Raw genomic sequence first — 19,028 nt, 5'->3', positions numbered from 1 at the left:
GCGATAAATTCTCGAATAGACCCTGACCGGGATCGACCCAGGAAGTGGTTCTAAGTGGGAGGCACTTAAAACCGCTGGGCCAGGTGCTGTGAGGTCGACAAACAGATTCGGATTCTGAGTTGAAGCGTAAATAAATATACTACGATTATATACACATCGCCATCTAGCTTGTGTTTTAGGGTACTAAGATTACTGAAGAATATTTTTATTATATAAATATAAATACTTATAATATACATATAAACACCCACTGTCCGCTATTATAATTTACTAGCTGACCCCAGCGCCATCTGTCGGGCTGATTTGTGAATCTAAACCATCCAGGGTACCACCCAAACGCATACCGAAAAATTCATTCAAATCGGTCCAGCCGTCTAGGAGGAGTTCAGTGACATACACACGCACACAAGAAATATATATATAAAGATAATACTGATCTTACGTAGGTAAATTAGGTAGTTGCTGGTTAACCTCTTTTAAACAACGTCTAAAGTCAAATTGCAGATAATAAATAGTGTCAGATTGTCTTAACATTTGGCCAAGGGTTCTGCGTACTTGGATGTTTATACGAACTATACTATTTAATTTTACCATAAAAATCATAACGGGATACCGTAAATAACCTATGCTTAGTTTATTTATTATAGAAACTGAAAATGAGTGACCCCGTGCCGAGAAATGTGAAGTCGATCAAAAGCAGACTTGACACAATTAACCAAAGCGACGCCGAAAGGAAATCGAACGTAGCCAAAGTTCAGTCACATTTCCTAGTAGCTTCGAATAAATTAGACAAAGTTACGCGGCGGGTCATTGCGCCGTACGCTCAGATCGAGAGGAAGGGCACCAAAGACGAGGACGTCAAAGAAGGAACCTATTTGGATATCAACAGGTTCAATATCTTCTTGGAAGACACAGTTGACCTGGATGCGCTGCTGTACGAAACCGCTAATGTTCTCAAAACTGTTACTAACAGTTGCGGTAAATATTTAGCTTGTTTAAGGAGGTAGGTATTTAAGTAGGTACTTTTATATATAAGTTAATATACCATTTTGGGTAAACTGCAAGAAACCGGTGAGCGTGTAGTTTGATATAATGTACCCAATAAATCGATCGCTCGAAAGAAACCTTTGAACCTTAACAAATTCTGTTTCTACTCCTCTAGTTAGTAGTAGGTACTTAGGTAGAGAGGAGGCGATGGAGTATACCACTATATACTTTGGAGTAGGTCCATTCGATCTGAAACAGCGAAAAATTATAGGTTAGACATTTTTAAAGCTATCCACTTTAAGAACTTACATAATGAATGAATGAATAAATACACTTTAATTGTACACCACATAAACATACAAAAACTCAAAATAAAAATTTAACAAAAAAATATACAATTTGGCGGTCTTCGCTACATAGCGATCTCTTCCAGGCAATCAAAGGCGTACATAATAATAATAATAATAAACTTTATTTCAGGCATAGCCCATATAGTGTGCACTTAACAGTTTTTAAAAATAACATAAAATGAAGCACAAATTAAATTAACAATAATAATAATAATAATAATAATAAAAATAATTAAAATTAATAAAATACTAATAATTAAACACGAAACAAATATTAAAATATTAAAACACGGCTCAAGAGAGCTAGGTATAAGCATATATACCCACATATATTGGACAAACGGTTGGCGCAGTGGGCAGCGAACCTGCTTTCTGCTTGCGCAATGTTTGTGCGTTGAACATAAATTTTTTCAGTCTGGGTGTTTATCTGTATATTATAAGTATTTATGTGTATTATATTCATAAAAATATTCATCAGCTATCTTAGTAGTAGTACCCATAACACAAGCTACGCTTACTTTGGTAGTCTATTTATTTATTGTCGTAGTATATTTATTTATTTATTTATATACATAATATAATAAACTTACAATATTATATAAATATACTGTTAATTAATATATACCTATACAATGAATACTTACCAATAATATATAAATGTATACAATATTGTCAAACCCCTAACGAAAAAGAAGGGTCCGAAGATTCAGACAAAAAATAATCTCTATTCCAGGTGTTTTTGTTTATATCGTGAACAAGCTGAAAAACGAGATCGTATTAATGACTGAAAATACGTATAACCCTGACCGTCACGAAGTCAACATACCAATTGGTTAGTTGAAAACCATGCATCATAATTTAGGTATACCTAAGACTATTAGGTACATATACCTATCCGCACTTGAACAACGGGGGATTACGGCCCTTCTCATTCTGGTAGGGAGACCTATGACCTGTGATAAATGAGTACGTTGCCGTGTGGTGACCACAAAGCAGAATACCGTTGTCAACGTCCTTGCTCTTCCCGCGGTTTACCGTACGAGGCAATGAAATATATCGCAGAATGGGCAGCATAGTCCTAGCTTTAGGGACCTACATCGAACCCTCAAATCGCCTGGACAGCGTGGACTGTTATAGGCTATTAATAAATGACAATGGCGTGCATAGAGGGTATGCACAGGGTATGCAGATGATGTAAAATTAGGAAATTCTCCGATAAGAGTTATAAAAAACTCATTGTTACATTTATAGAAAGCCTACCCTTAAGTATTTATAGCTCGTACTTGGGATTTTCTTCATTTTATATCGTCTGCATACCCTGTGCATACCCTCGATGTAAGCCACTGATAAAAGATAAAGTTACTCGACTTATCGAGGCAGCAATTGGAAATGAAGAGCTGTACATTTTTTTTATAATTTGTTTGATCGTCATCAGCATGCCAATCAATGGACGTCCACTGGACATTTCTGCTATAGGGAGTTCCAAATACCACGGTCTTGTGCCGCTTGAGTCCAGCGGCTAGCGATTCGTTTTATGTCATTTGTCCACCTCGTCGGGGATCTACAAACGCGCTCGTCTGCGAAAGGTGCAGAAGTCTTTGTGGGATTGAGTATACGCTTTTATAATATGATTCCTAAAGTAATTTTGGACCTACCAATGCATAAGTTTAAAGAATGTGTTGAAAAACATTAATTACAGCGAGGTTATTATACAATTGATGAATTTCTTAATGACAAGGTTGCTTGGAAGCATCCGGCTCCGCTTTCATCTCTCACAAGATATAAAAATGAATTTTAAAATGTACCTCTAAAATGTAAATTGTTGATATTGGAAAAGAGCAACTGCTGTGTTTCTTGCCGGCTTCTTCTCGGTAGAATCTGTCTCCCGAACCGGTGGTAGAGTCACTACACACAGACAGACTTGACGTTTCAAAAGTGCTTATATTAGGCCTACATGAAATAAATGAATTTTGAATTTTTTGAATTTTGTTTACCGGTACGAGGTCGCCATTTCAGCACCTTGGGACCCCACCGTTATGGGGATGCACAAGAATGCTTTGATTATTTTTTAGAGGAAGGCAAAGTGGCAGCAGCACACGTAGCAGCGACCAAGGAGTACTTACTCCTCGCGGACGTGCAGCGGGACGGTCGCTTCGCCGAGGGTCTGCGGTGGATAGATGCGAAGGTCGCGCTGTGCATGCCTGTGGTGAAGCCTGACGGCGATTGCTACGCCGTCCTCGAGCTGTACCGGTCATACGCCGAGCCGTATGATAATGTAAGAAGATCATATAATTCCGGATCATATATTCAGGGGTCTTACCTTTCTTCTATAGTTTAACGAAGTATTATTTTTACCAAAACATTTACAGTTATTTCTCAAAAAGCATTGATGTGAAAGAAAAGTTTTTCATTACCCCCGTCCATCCATGAAGTCGTTGAACCCATCGGCTTAGTATTTTTCCATACATCTTACAGGGTTTCTAACTCCCTTTTCAATTAGTCCTTTATTATCTAGAATGTTCTGTACATGGTGGTGAGCGTTGCATGCTGGGCAGGTGCGGCCGTACACCAGGCGCAAGCGCGAATCACTCTACAACGAACCGCGCATCTTAACCAAGAGTTGCGGGCGCTTTTGCAGGACTACTTCTGCGACCTTGCCTCCATAGATACCATGCTCACGGATATGTTGGTGAGGCTTTGCTGTTTTACAATACACATCAGGCTCTCTAAGGGACTTAAGCTGTAAGGGGTAAATAAATCGGTTATATTAAACCCATCCCCTTACCCTGTTTTTATGCGGCATCGTCATGGAATGCTCCATCGTGTTGAACCTGCTAGAATGCGGGACATAAACTTATATTATAAAACACATCAGACAGATTGCGATCTTCCAAAATACGAAAGCATTCTAAAGATAAGTCCACAATTGCAATAGCTTTGCTGTTCAACTTAAGGCGATTTGCTTTATTTATCGCTAACATGAGTCATCATATTAAGCCATTACTGATCTACTACAAGAACGGGTCTCCACACTAAGAAGGGGGTTAATTCCGTAGTCCATCACGCTGGCCCAGTTCGTTTTCTTCCTTAATATCACTAACTTAAAACCATCGCCTATAAACAAAGCAAAACTGCGCAGGGCATATAAGGAACACATCCTGTAGAGTTGCCCTGTGGCCATCTGTCATCATCATGTCAACCAATCGACATCCACTGATGGACATAGGTCTTTTCATCCTATCGTCAGTAAGCCAACTTTACAGACAACCAATTTTTTTTTCAAAAAGGTGCACTGTCATAATATTAACCATCAACCTGAGGCGAAGGTGTTAAGCCTCATGTGCCTCTTATTACACCGACATGTGATAACAATGGCGAAAAACCCACCAAGCAGTGTGGTTATATGTTTCTATGATCTAAAAACTTCTTTCCTTTGAGAGAGTGAAGGCCTACGAGTATGTCCAGCTGGGAGACGCTAAAAGGCCAATGATGATAGTGACTAACATTAATGTCAAGGATTACTACAGGCTTCCTGTTTCAAAGGAAATACATTATTTACTTACTCTTTATTTACTTAAGATAGATTATTTACTTGTATAATTTACTTACGTTATATACTTATTTATGTACTTAAGAACATTATTTACTTTATTTACTTAAGATTGAAAATTTATGTATATAATTTACTTACATTATTTACTTATTTACATTATTCAGTATTTACTTACTCTTTATTTACTTAAGATAGATAGTATACTTGTATAATTTACTTAAGTTATATACTTATTTATGTACTTAAGAACATTATTTACTTACTCTTTTTTCACTAAAGATAAATTATTTATGTATATAATTTACTTACATTATTAACATATTTACCTTGGTTATCACCATCACCTAACATTCGTGGTAACATGTTATATTATGTACGAACGCCTCATAAGTGCCTGTGTCTACATAAATAAACCATTTTTGAATTTTGAATTTTGAATTTTTGAGAGATGAACCCTCTGTCCAGCTCCGGCCCGACAGTGGGAGGTTACTTATGACGATAATGGGTTTTAGGCAGTAGTGAAGTCTTTTATCGGCGCGATGCGCAGCAGCTTCTTCATTCTGGACCGGGAGCACGTGGGAGAGCACGTGCTCGCGGATATGTGGGACGACGGCTGGGCGAACGAGAAGTCCACCATACCCAAAAAGAAAGTCAAGGTTAAGTGAGTATCTATTGACACTGTACCGTGGCAAAACCTTGCAGTGTGTAACGGCAGATCAGAATACAAGATCAACCCGCTTTTTCCTGCAGGTATATTACGGAGAACGGGCAGCAGCGTCCTCTGCTACTACTACCATCTACTGCAAGCACCAACTTGTCTGCCCAGCGTGGTGGTTATTAGCAAATCCTCCCGTTGGGGGAGGCCTTTAGGTCTTTAGGAGGTCCAGAAGTGGATTATTTTAGGTTAACAATGTTTTTTTTTTTTTATTAACGATAGGCCAGCGTTTGACGATAATCGTGCCCGTTAGAAAGCAATGATGAGGTCTAGGTTGGAGCACGCTTGCCTAGAAAAAGCCTATTCACTCTAGCCTTGAAGGTACTCAAATTATACGAGGCAGGAAACACAGTTGCCGGGAGCCCTTTCCACATCTGAAAATAATTCATTAATTTCTGTTCTAATTTCATGATGGAATTGATTTCGAAAATGATGTGATGATGATCTGATCGTTGGTCTTACCCAGGGGTATTGTCTGTCTTAACTAAGAATGTCCCGAGACAAGACCAATGTCCAATGTTCTCGAAACTAAAGACCGCCATCATTCAAGTGGATGATGGCTCCATTTTCAAGAAATTTAATTCTCAGTTTATTTATGCCCGATGCAATGATGCCTTGAAAGCAAGGGCATCATTGCATCATAACCATACCACATTTACGATCCTAACCTACGGACATCAACACCTCTCCAGACATAGGGATACACCTATAACCACCTCAACACAGAGTCATCGCATCGCAGGTCTCCGTTTTTTACTATTATCCGTATTATGAAAATTAAGCTTCATTTGCTATACTCCGTAAAAAGCAGGTGAATCTGTATGGTATAATTTATGGTTTCTTCAAACCTAATACTGAACTTAACAATTATTCATTGTGAAGTCAACATCTCCTGAGGATGCTCCGGTTTCGGAGCGAAACGTGCTTAGAGGGTACATTGCTGAAGATCTGTTTGGTGTGGAGTATAAAGATTGAAGAAATTATAAATTACACCATACATATTCTCCTGCTTTTCGCGGAGTATAGCAAATTAATAATATATCATGAATTTCCGCAAAGTAACGCCTGCTTCATTTCAATACGATTATCCGTACCGGTGGGCCGTAAGTCTGAGCTGATAAGGCACTCTTAGGCCGACGATTCCTTTATCTAACCTAGGGGTCGTACTCCTCCACGCTGAGCTTTCCGAACCCGGTGACGCTCAAAAGTTTTCATTTACTTTTCCTTCGATATTTAAAATTAAGCATATAACATTGACTTTTTCGTGTTGTCAATTTATTTTTTGAGTATTATTGAGTACCTAGTTAATAAACTTTTCTAGTCTTAGCCAAGAGCCGACGCCAGCGGAATTGGTCGCGAAAACTGGCGAAACGCTAAACGTTCAAGACGCCTACAAAGACCCCCGGTTCGCCAAAGAGATAGACCCCACTACTGGCACCGTGGTCCGATCCTGCCTTGTGGCGCCTATTCTGGATAAGACAGGTGTTGTAGGTATGAATCACAATAAGGATGACGATCTACAGCATTTTTTTCTTTCTTCCACTACAAGGGCTACCTTGACTGCTAAGCGTTGATGCAGTCTAAGATGATAATGGGCTAACCTAAAAATTATAAAAGCCATTTATTCTACAACCATAATTTATAAATTTTTTAGAAAAGGATTGTTGTTATTTTATAATATTATTATATTATTATTTATTTATTGATTTATATACTTGTTGGGGATATGGCGGTTATATTAAACCCATCCTTGTTCGGTTTCTATGCGACATCGTACCTTACCTAATATTAAATCGCTTGGCGTCTTCACTGGTAGGGTGGTAACGGACGAAGCCTCCCAGACCAGAGAAAATTGTTCTTTTTTGATTATCACGTAGGTACAGATACTATCTCTACAGCTAAGTACAGTGTCTCTGCGCTTAATAAGAAGCCCCTAATGACAACGTTTTCAAGACATAAGTAATCACTGGCAATTCTCACTGTTGCCACTATTTTTATACGAATACATGTAATAATGTAACAAGGTTTCCCGGTCACTGTCCATCTGAGAAGCATTTTATTTGCTAGATATTCCTTACGCCTCATTTATGTACCTACTTCACTCCCTCAAGTTATCTAAATGATCATTGATTATAATAGAGGGACAGATACTTACTCCAAGCCCATGCAGAGCTCTTGCCATCGCTAGCCGAGTGTCTCTGAGCTTAAATAAGAAGCTTACAATGACAACGTTTTCAAGCCATAAGTAATGACTGGCCAATCTCACTGTTGCCATTTTTTTTTACGAATACATTTAATGATGTAATAAATGTTCCCGGTCACTGTCCATCTGAGAAGAATTTTATTTGGTAGATTTACCTCGAGCCTCATTTAGGAATAATATACAGAGTTCTAACCTCTAAATCTCTCTCTCTCTCTCTCTCTCTCTCTCTGACACTCATAATAGTCAATAACTCATTCTTATTTACCGCTTCATGTACTCCTCTTTTATGCAGAACTGGTCTCTCGAAATAAAAGTATGACCTTGAATTTCAGATGTCTTATAACACGAGATAATGTTTTCACTCCCTCAATATATAAATGATCACTGATTATAATCTTCCATAGTTTAATTTATTTCGCAGGCGTGGTCCAGTTAACCAACAAGACAAACGCTCAACCATTCAATGCTGAAGACGAGAAAATATTCCAAGTGTTCATAAATTACTGCTCACTGATTGTGCACTTTTATAATATGCAGCAGAACAAAATATACTACGTAAGCGACTAATGAAGCATGCTTCTCGAATAGCGATTAGTACTCTAGACACTTTAATTATTCCCGAACTGACGTTGTTGTAGTGGTGAGCATGTTCGACTGCAGATGACGAGGTCCTGGGTTCTATCCCCGGGTCGGACCAATGAATAGTATTGGGTTTTTCTTTTATTGGGTGTTTGGAACTTGACGGTGGTTCACCCCTGTGTCTCGGAAATAACGTTAACGCTGTCGGCCCTGCGCCTGATCTCTTTCCGGCCGTGTCGGATCTGCCGTCCCATCGGACTATGAGAGTGACGGAATATAGGGTGCACCTGTGTTTGCGCACGCACTTCTGCACGCGATAAAATTTACCCGGCTTAGTTTGTTGTGGGCTCTTCTTAGACCAGGGCGCGTTTGGAACCCTCGTAGCTTTAGGTTTAGGTTGGCGAACGAAGTTATCACCAACCCCTTATAACATGTGAACATATATGTATGAACGCTTCATAAGTGCCTGTGATAGGCCTACAATCTACATGAATAAAGAAATTTTGAATTTGCACTTGTGCACTATCTCTCGAGTTGTTGCAAATAACACGTGAGATTGACCGCGCCGTGTTCGAAATCTATCAGGGAAATTGTTTTTAAGTATCCCAAATAAACGGAACGTCAGCAGACATGACGCCATCTTTCTCTAAACACAAACATGCGCCCTGGACTAATAGCTCTTTTATGGACAGCAAATATATTCAAGGTTTTTGAATAATGTGCGAAGTATCGGTTCTGGAAAATATTAAATGTTATTAATATGAAATAGATACTATTTTTAAATGCTATCAGCCGTGGTTTGTACGCGACTTAATTTTTTTTATAATTTATAGAGCATTACTTATTCTTGTAACTATTTTTAGGATAACCTTAAAAAAGTTTATAGTGATATTATAAAGTTGCACTTATCGCCATGTCGACACGACATGGACGAAATCATGGAGACAAACGGAATCGTTTTACCGCCAAATAATTTTAAAAGGTACCTATCTACCGCATAAGTTCTTTTTTTAATATTTACTAATAGTCCAAAGCTTGGATTTGGTGGTCAGTGATGATGCAGCCTATAGTGGTAAGCGCTTCCATAGAAGATGCCTATTATCTCTTGACAAGCCATGTCGTAAAAGAAAAGTTATTAGTTTTAATTTACCCTGTTTAGTAATACCTACTTGAGATATATTCGACTCTTTTTCGGATCTGAAAAATAACAAATGGATTCCAAATTTCTTGGTAGGTACGAACTACGAGTGTATTCGAAATTTAATGCATCCTTAACTGACCCTTTCGATGCACTGCTAGACACGTTGCTAGACACAGGCCGTCTATCCTCGTCGTTACTAAACATGAAACCCCTGGCTTCCGAGCTAAGTATAATCATAATCATAATCATTTATATGCAAAAATCATGTGAAATTATAGATGTTAAAAAAAAATATACGGAACAATGTTTTAGCCCATTTAGAGGCATGCAAATCTTAACTTAAAATAATTAAAAACATTCATAATTATATTACGTCAATTATAATATAAATTAATTAAATACAATGTCAATTTTATATCCGATGCTATATGATGACAATGAATTTAATTTAGGCCTTAAGTACCAGCAAAGTAAAGTATGTCTTGTATACCTACATTGTGCACATATTTTGTATGTATTTTTATAGCTTTGACTACCATATAAGCGAAGGCAGCAAAGAAGATATGCCAGGTCTAGTCTGCTACATGTTCGTGGATACGTTCGCGGATAGGAACTTCGAGAGGCAGAATTTGGCGGAGTTCGCGCTCACTATCCTGCAGTGCTATAGAAATAACCCGTACCACAACGCAGAGCATGCCTTCTGCTTCACGCACACGATATATTTAATACTGGCCAGTAATTGTGGATATTTTGATTTCGTTGAGGTAAGGAATTGGAAATACAGATTAGTAATAAAAGACAGAGTTCTAATCTCTAAATCTCTCTCTCTCTCTCTCTCTGAGGCTCATAATAGTAAATAACTCATTCTTACCAGTGCCGGATTAACCACGTAGCAAGAGTAGCAATTGCTACGGGCCCTGATTGAAAGGGGGCCCCGTATATTTCAAAACGCTCATCTCTGCCTGACTGACTGACAGACAGACACTCACACACACACGCACACAGCCATCGCCTATAGTAATTTACTAAACTATTAATTACCCACAAAATTGTAATCTTTAGATAGCAAATACATATTGTATTTAAGATACGTTTATACGTATTTAAGATATATATTGAGTATTGAATAGTATTTTTACCACTTTATACTTAAGAACCCATAGCAGATCGAGTTATCTTTTGAAGAATTTGCTACGGGCCCCGCGATTGCTTAATTAAATAAGGCACTGATTCTTACCCCCTTCATGTCATCCTCTTTTACGCAGAACTGGGCTCAACATCTTCGAAATAAAACTAAGACGTTAAAAAAACTACACCTGCGTAGGGTGTAGTTTTTTGCATTATTTCAAAGAATTTTTTATATTATTAAATATTGTTTCCATCCCAATTTATGAGAAAAACATTTCGGTAGTGGGTGAGTTTTTTTAAATTGCAATATATCAATTTATGTAAACAGCAAAACGTCGACCAGATAGAGTCAACTACTCTTTTTAATAGGAAATAGTGATATAAAGCTATTACAATAGTCCTTTTTTTAAATAGGGTGCCGTGATAGTATAGCTACGTCTCAATTAAGATTAATTTATTTATTTCACAAAACATGCAAACGCGTCAATCTATTTAAAAAAAGAAATCTGTCCTCTGACTTTTAGACTGCGGCTCTGATGATAGCTGGGTTATGCCATGATCTTGATCACCCCGGATACAACAACAACTTCCTTTCTTTAAGCAAGCATCCTCTGGCACAGATGTACAAGTCGTCGATGTTAGAATATCACCATTACTTCCTGGCGAAAAAGATCATTGAGGTACCGTGTACTGTGTGATGCTTCTGAGTTTACATACTATTTTTTTAAACATACACAAATCGCCTACTACTTGGGAATAGATTTCCCAAAGTAAGCGTAGCTATGGATATTAAGATGACTGAATACTTATAAAACACAGATAAACACACTGAAAAACAATCATGTTCATCACACAAATATTTTCACCTTATTTTCCCGGCCGATTGGCGCAGCGATCGGCCGGGAAATTCGGGAATCGATCGCCACAGCCTTGTACTGCCGGTTCGTTCTACGGGTTTAACAGCAGGTTTGTTGCCCACTACGCCAATAGGCCGTCTCAAAAAATCTCAAGTAGTTACTTACTACAAACTCTTTATTTGGAAAAATAAGACACGCAGTCTAAGAAAGAATCTTGTGAAGTTTTGATTGATCATACGCAGGATATAAAATGAATGACGCGGAGTTATGCAACCGCTTGTTACAGACTTAATAAAATTAAAAAAGGTTCTATGTTCGACTGTATATTGTATATGTAATATTGATTTGTATTGCAGGATAAGAATCTATTCAGCAAACTCTCCATTGCCGACCGCGACCGCATTTTACAGGAAATCAAATATAATATCCTTTGTACTGACCTTGCGGTTTATTTTCAGGTATGTACTTACCTACTAAGTGTGTACACAGAACTTTCATGGGTTTTTCAAGGCTCAATTTTAGGTCCCAGATTATTTTTGGTGTTCATGTCACTATGAAATTTTACTATCAGCAGATGGAACCATGGTGAGTGGAAAACGATCGCCTATAAACAGTAACACTTCGCAGGGCATGCAAGGAATACGTTCTCCAAGCGCCACCCAGTTTTCACTAACCGCAATTCGACCGGTACACAGTCGGCGGAATTAAGCATGGCAGTAGTATCCACTTCCCCCGGACGAGGTCTACTACCACTAAAACAATAATAAAATGACATTACATTAATCGGAGGAGTCCATTAATTAATTTGATTAATTGGTTCTAATCAAATTCAAATTCAAAATTCATTTATTTCAAGTAGGCCTGATTAATAAGTACTTTTGAAACGTCAAGTCATTCTGTTTGTAGTGACTCTACCACCGGTTCGGAAGGCAGATTCCACCGAGAAGAGCCGGCAAGAAACTCAGCAGATTGCTCTTTTCCAACATCATTTTAAAGTTTAACAATCTTTAGAATCTTTCTGTTTTGTGAGAGATGAAAGCGGAGTGGCCTGCTTCCAAGCAGCGTTGTGGTTAAGGAATTCATCAATCGCGTAGTAACCACGATTTGTTAAATGTGTTTAAATATATTGTTTAAACTTAGGTATCAAGTTATAAAAGCATATACCCATCCCCACAAAGGATTTCTGTACTTTTCTCAGACGATATGCAGATATCACTAATTTATGTCCGTTTCTAGTTAGTCGACTGTTTATATCGACTTTTTGTTTATCCAATCCAGATAAGAGCTCAACTTACACCAGTTTTAACGGAACGTGCTTTCGATTGGACAGATAATTCTCATCGCAGGCTTTTAAAGGTACTTATGGTTTACTTCATCAATTTTAAGATATCATCTTCTTCATCATATCAAACCATTACCGGCCCACTTCCCCTGAAGAGTTAACCTCTTCTTATTGTAAACTTACAAGGCCGTAAGTTCACCATGCAATTCTGAGACATATTCGGCGCTATAAGAAGCAAATAGAAATACTTTTTTACTTAATTAACATTTCAATTATTATTCTATATATTATTATATACTAATATTATGTACTATATATATATAAAAGATAAGGCCGCCAAATTGTATGTTCTACCTTATTGTGTTGTTGTATCTCTGTAAATTTTCTCTGTGGTGTACAATAAAAGTGTATTCATTCATTCATTCATATTATGTATAAGTACTATACTATATACTATTTATAATGAACTACAAGAGAAATACGTAAAACTTACAACTTGTATACTATATGATCAAGGATACAATATAAAGCGAACAACTGAAACAATTAAAAATCAGATAAATAAAATCAAAGTAAGTCAAAGAGTCAGTTACATTCTTTCACAGAACTGAAGTTACTGGCATAGTAATTCATTCTAGGGTCCTGTATTTTTCTTTTAGTCATCAAATATGTCACAGTTAGAAGATTCTGTAAAAAATCTTTAGTACAGGCAGATACTACTACGGTTTTTGGTGTAAGATCTTAACAGTAATATCGATCCATGTTTCGTCACAGCAAACGGGATGACGCTCTCGTGTGCCGTCCTGCCCCCTCTACACCACCTTATATTTATATTCTATAAAAACTTGACCCTGCCTTACGTTTCAGGGTATTTTGATGACCACCAGTGATTTATCTGGATGCTGCAAACCTTTTGGTGTCTCCAAGGCCATAGCTCAAGATGTTTACGAAGAGTTTTATAATCAGGTACTCCAATACCTACCCAGTGTTTATACTTCATAGTAATGTATGTCGAGTTTTGCTTGTGAGTTAGCCGCTTCGATAAATACCTACTGTTTCCTGTTAAAAAAATTAAAAGCTTTTGGCATTGAATGAGATACGATTTAATGTAAAATTAAGGCAGTTGCTTACACGTCATTGCAACAATGCTGCTTAGCGGCAGAAATAAGCATGGCTATAGTACTTTCTCTGACGAGCTCTGTCACAGAAATCTCTACTACTACTACATGAGTACATCCACATGCCTCAGAGAGATGTAAAGCCGAGCTTGTTATTATGATTTTAACTTGTTGCCTACTAACTCGTGTGTTGTCTGGTCGGATGCTTCGGCCATGGCTAGTTACCTACCGGCAAAGACGTGGCGCTAAGCGATTAAGCGTTCCGATACGATGCCGTGTAAAAATCATATTGTGGTTCACACATTAATCACAAGGTTTTCAATATGCCATACCTGTAACAGGTTAGCCCGCTATCTTATACTGCATCATCAGATACCATCAGGCTAGATTGCAGTCTAGGTGTAACTTGTTAGTGGTAGGTGTAATAAAAAAACTCCCATTCTTCTATTGGAGAGGAGGTGTAGTAGCACATTGTTACATTTTAAAACGTTTATATATACCAACCACCGTGAGGTAAAAGGTGCAATCCTTAAAGACCGATCACCGGACCCTTGCGCAAATTCTCACGATTTCACCCAGCGCATCTGTTTTACATAAAACAACTTAAGATTTGTTAAAAGTGTCATTTGTTATACCCTCTTTTTTCGACTCCCTTTATAATAATTCTTTATGTGCTAACTATGACCCAATTGGGATTTCTACACTACTATAGAATAATTAAAATATATATACAGAATAATTTAAATACAGTAATAATTAAAAAGTAATGCATGAAGCAGGCATTTACATACAAATATATCTACAACGTGTAAATGAAAACCGAAATAATATTTCACAGGCTTTAGAGGTACATTATGTACTGTAAGCAGCCAGCCTCGCTCTCATCTCCCGCAAGATAGCAAAATGATTGTAAATGTTGATGTTGGAAAAGAGCAACTACTGAGTTTCTTGCCGGCTCTTCTCGGTAGAATCTGCTTTCCGAACCGGTGGTAGAGTCACACAAACATACATACTTGACGTTTCAAAAGTGCTTATAAAGTAGGCCTACTTGAAATAAATGAATTTGAATTTGTATCTGAGACTTATCTGTGAAACCGAAAACCTAATAGTTTTTGAGTAACCACACACATAGTTTTTACTGAAATAAATCAGATACAGCCCTAACATAACATGCAATATTAAAATACTGTGACTCCTGTCACTTTATAAGGTACGCGTCGCGTAGCGCAGTTAATATGCGCGTGTCGGCCTTCTATGGGGTGGTCATAAATAAACACATAAACAGTTTGTATGGAAAATTAAATATGCTTTTCTGGATTTATTATTTTTACAGGGTGATTCCTTATGAAATATACTTATGCATCCTTCAATATTATTTCGTAATTATGTTACACGTTGTATAATAATATTTAATATACAAAATAGTTACAAATTAGAATTTTGTGCCTCCAGGCAGCCCTAAATGTAGTAGCTTGTTTTGTTACTTTTAAGTTCGTTTCTATTTATGAGCTAGCTATAATCTGCACTTTTTTATTTAAGCGACCCAATTCTGTTTGTAATCGTAAATATATTCTTTAGTCTACACTCATCGTAACACGAAAACGAAAAAGAGTTCAAATCCCAACACACAGCTCTAACTTTTCTAAGTTATGTGCGTTTTAAGTAATTAAAATAGCACTTGCTTCAACGGTGAAGGAAAACATCGTGAGGAAACCTGCATGTCTGAGAGATCTACATAAGGTTCTCGAAGGTGTGTTGAGTCAACCAATCTGCACTGGACCAGCGCCATAACCCCTTCTCATTGTGGGAGGAGACCTGTGCTCTGCAGAGGGTCGGTAATGGGTTGATATTATGAACAACATATTGTATGGGTTGAAGGGAGACAAAGAGAGAGAGATGGGTTACACTCCTCTCAGCATGATGGACCGGCACCGCAGCGTGAACCAGCCGGCTGAGCAGATCCAGTTCCTGTCAGTTGTGGTGCTGCCATGTCTGCTGCTGCTGCAGAACATCTTCCCCAACACCAGCCCGCTCATTGACAACTGCCGGTACACTCTCCTTCTGATCTTGTCAAAGTTATTAATTAATAATACTACGACATTACACACATCGCTATCTAGTCCCAAAGTAAGCGTAGCTTGTGTTAAGGGTACTAAGATGACTGATGAATAATTTTATAAAAAATATACCAGACACTGAAAAACAAACATTGTGCAGTTGTGGAAATCGAACCTACGGCGTTGGATTCAGAAAGCAGGGTCGCTGCCCACTGCGCCAAACGGCCGTCAGATAATTATACTACGACAATACACACATCGCCATCTAGCCGCAAGTTTAGCGTAGCTTGAGTTATGGCTACTAAGATAGCTGATGAATATTAATATGAACATAATACACAGAAACACTTATAATATACAAATAAACAACCAGACACTGAAAAACTTTTTTCCAGTTGTGGGAATCGAACCCAAAAAGCAGGCCCACTGCGCAAACCGACTGTCAAACTTGGTTGGCCAGAACCTTGAAGGAGTTTTCGACTTCCTTATTGACCTCCCTGGCGCCACGGTGAGCGCTGTGAATTTAAGTAGGAGGTCCCGGGATCGATTCCCAGCAGGGGCAATCAGGGAATTTACAGTTTCTGAATTTTCTCTGGTCTGGTCAGAGGCTTTGGCCGTGGCTAGTTACCACCCTACCGACAAAGACGTGCCGTTAAACCATTTAGCGTTCCGGTGCGATGTCGCGTTAAAACCGATTAGGTGTATGCCATTGTCCATAAAAGATTAGCCCGCTACCGTATTAGACTGCATCATCATTTACTACTAGGTTTGTTTGCAACCAACAACTTTTAGTGGAATTAAAAAAAAACCTTGATTGTACTTACACGTAACCACGTCACTCCAGCCATTCGAGCGAACCACATACTCAGTACACTATACTTGCTATTTATAACATGAAAACAGGGTAATATTAGATCTATCTTTACCTGAGTTTAAACAATATATTAAAACACATTAAATTAATTGTGGTTATAACACGATTGATGAATTCCTTAATGACAAGGCTGTATGGAAGGCCGCTCTCATCAACACAAGATAGAAAAATTCTGAAGATTGTAAACTGTAAAATTATTTCGAAAAAAAGGAATCTGATGAGTTTCTTGCCGGCTCTTCTCGGTAGAATCTGCCTTCCGAATTTAGTTGTAGATTTATTACAAACAGACTGACTTGACGTTTCTTACCAGGGTATGCATACAGCAGGAAAATTGCATAAAACGGCAAATATCCTATTCTATACCTATACTATTAATACTATCCTCTTATACGAGTTATGTATAAATTTGTGCACGTATGAAGTGCACGCCACTGCCTACGTGAAATAAACGAATTTTGAAACTAATCTTTTTTCTTCATAATAATAATATTACAGTGTACGTTTGATTATTTCTAGAAAAACACAAGAAGCTTGGCACGAGGAGATTGAAATCCGTGGACAAAAGTTGTGGAAACAAGAGGAATCTTTACACAGCTCAGGAAAAACTCGGTCTGTCATTAAACTTGATAGCGAATCGTAAAATGCGACAAACTTTGTATCGTATGGATTTATATTTTGTTTTGTTTAAATAAAATTTTACATTGAGAGAATCAATGGTTTTTGTATTTTTTTGAACTTGTGATAGTCTAGGTTTGGACTTCGGATTCACTTTAAGGGGTAAGTCCGAAACCCAGCTCGCACCTAAGTTAAGGGTTTTATTAAAACATCACTTGCTTCGACGGTGAAGGAATTTACTTTAAGGGGGCAAAAGTCCGAAACCCAGCTCGCACCTCTAAGTTAAGTGAGTTTTATTAAAACATCACTTGCTTCGACGGTGAAGGAATTTACTTTAAGGAGGCAAAAGTCCGAAACCCAGCTCGCACCTCTAAGTTAAGTGAGTTTTATTAAAACATCACTTGCTTCGACGGTGAAGGAATTTACTTTAGGGGGCAAAAGTCCAAAACCCAGCACGCACCTCTAAGTTGTGCTTTTTATTAAAATATCACTTGCTTCGACGGTGAAGGAATTTACTTTAAGGGGACAAAAGTCCGAAACCCAGCACGCACCTCTAAGTTAAGTGAGTTTTATTAAAATATCACTTGCTTCGACGGTGAAGGAAAACATCGTGAGGAAACTTGCATGCCCGAGCGAATTCATAATGTTCTCAAAGGCATGTGGAGTCCAATCCGCCCTGGGCCAGCGTGAAGACTATGGCCTACTCCTTACTCGTTGTGGGACCACCCCTGCCCCGTCGACCGGTATTGATGATGATTATTCTAGTAGGTAGGATGTTTTCAAGAAGTATTTTCAGAAATTGGACCATTTTTTTTTATACTCGATAGACTTGCGCTTGACAACTATCATGCCTGATGTAAAGCAATGATGCGGTCTAAGGTGGGGCGCGCTTGCCAAGAATATGCCTATTCACTCTTGCCTTGAAAGCATTCAAGTAGCATGAATCAGGAAACACCAAAGCCGGAAGAGCGTTCAAAAATTTAGCAGTCCGTATCAAAACCGTAAAAGAATAGCGCTTCGTGCGTGTTGCCTGTGTGTCAACCACATAAGGATGCCACCGTTCACGGCGTCTCGTTGTTCTGTAGAAGAATGGTGCCGGAGGAACAAGACTATGAAGTTCCTGAGCACACTCGCCAAAGTATATCCTGAAAAAAACCGCAAGGCAGGCAACATTACGTCTGTGCTGTAAGCTGTGTAGTTTCGCCTGAGTAACGAATACTGATATCTTATTCTGGGAACAAACGTCTATATTCCTCTCTGGCATCTCTACCTGCTGGCGGTGTATTTCTTTACCTACCCGCTTAAATTTTATCATTTTGTTAAACATTAGAGGATTGTGCAATGTGCATACAAACTTAGTGGAGTTTCAGGACAAAAAGTCACCACAAATAATGGGTATACACTTCATTACCTCTTCCTACTGATTGTAAGAAATAAAATAATAAGGTAAATGGAGACAAAATAAAGCACACAGACGAGTTTGATTTTACATTTTTTTTATTTAGGAATAATTATTACTTGGATAGTGATATTGTAACACCGGCCTAAGTCATCAGTTCATATCATATT

At 38.1% G+C, this 19,028-nt stretch overlaps 1 protein-coding gene across 1 annotated transcript; it reads left to right on the top strand.

Annotated features, from left to right (window-relative positions):
- The first annotated feature begins 546 nt into the window (after positions 1 to 546).
- LOC120629893 (cAMP and cAMP-inhibited cGMP 3',5'-cyclic phosphodiesterase 10A-like) lies at positions 547 to 17,494 on the top strand. Its single transcript, XM_039898969.1, has 15 exons — positions 547 to 978; positions 2,071 to 2,169; positions 3,410 to 3,612; positions 3,853 to 4,026; positions 5,403 to 5,551; positions 6,927 to 7,096; positions 8,230 to 8,363; positions 9,251 to 9,369; positions 10,055 to 10,292; positions 11,181 to 11,336; positions 11,870 to 11,971; positions 12,792 to 12,869; positions 13,663 to 13,761; positions 15,792 to 15,961; positions 17,361 to 17,494. Exons 1-15 carry the CDS (start codon positions 657 to 659, stop codon positions 17,482 to 17,484), a joined length of 2,337 nt encoding a protein of 778 aa, XP_039754903.1. The 5' UTR covers positions 547 to 656; the 3' UTR covers positions 17,485 to 17,494.
- The last annotated feature ends 1,534 nt before the right edge of the window (positions 17,495 to 19,028 follow it).

The sequence above is a fragment of the Pararge aegeria genome, chromosome 15 (genome assembly GCF_905163445.1).
Source record: "Pararge aegeria chromosome 15, ilParAegt1.1, whole genome shotgun sequence".
NCBI lineage: Eukaryota > Metazoa > Arthropoda > Insecta > Lepidoptera > Nymphalidae > Pararge > Pararge aegeria.
This window is presented reverse-complemented; position numbering and strand designations above follow the sequence as displayed.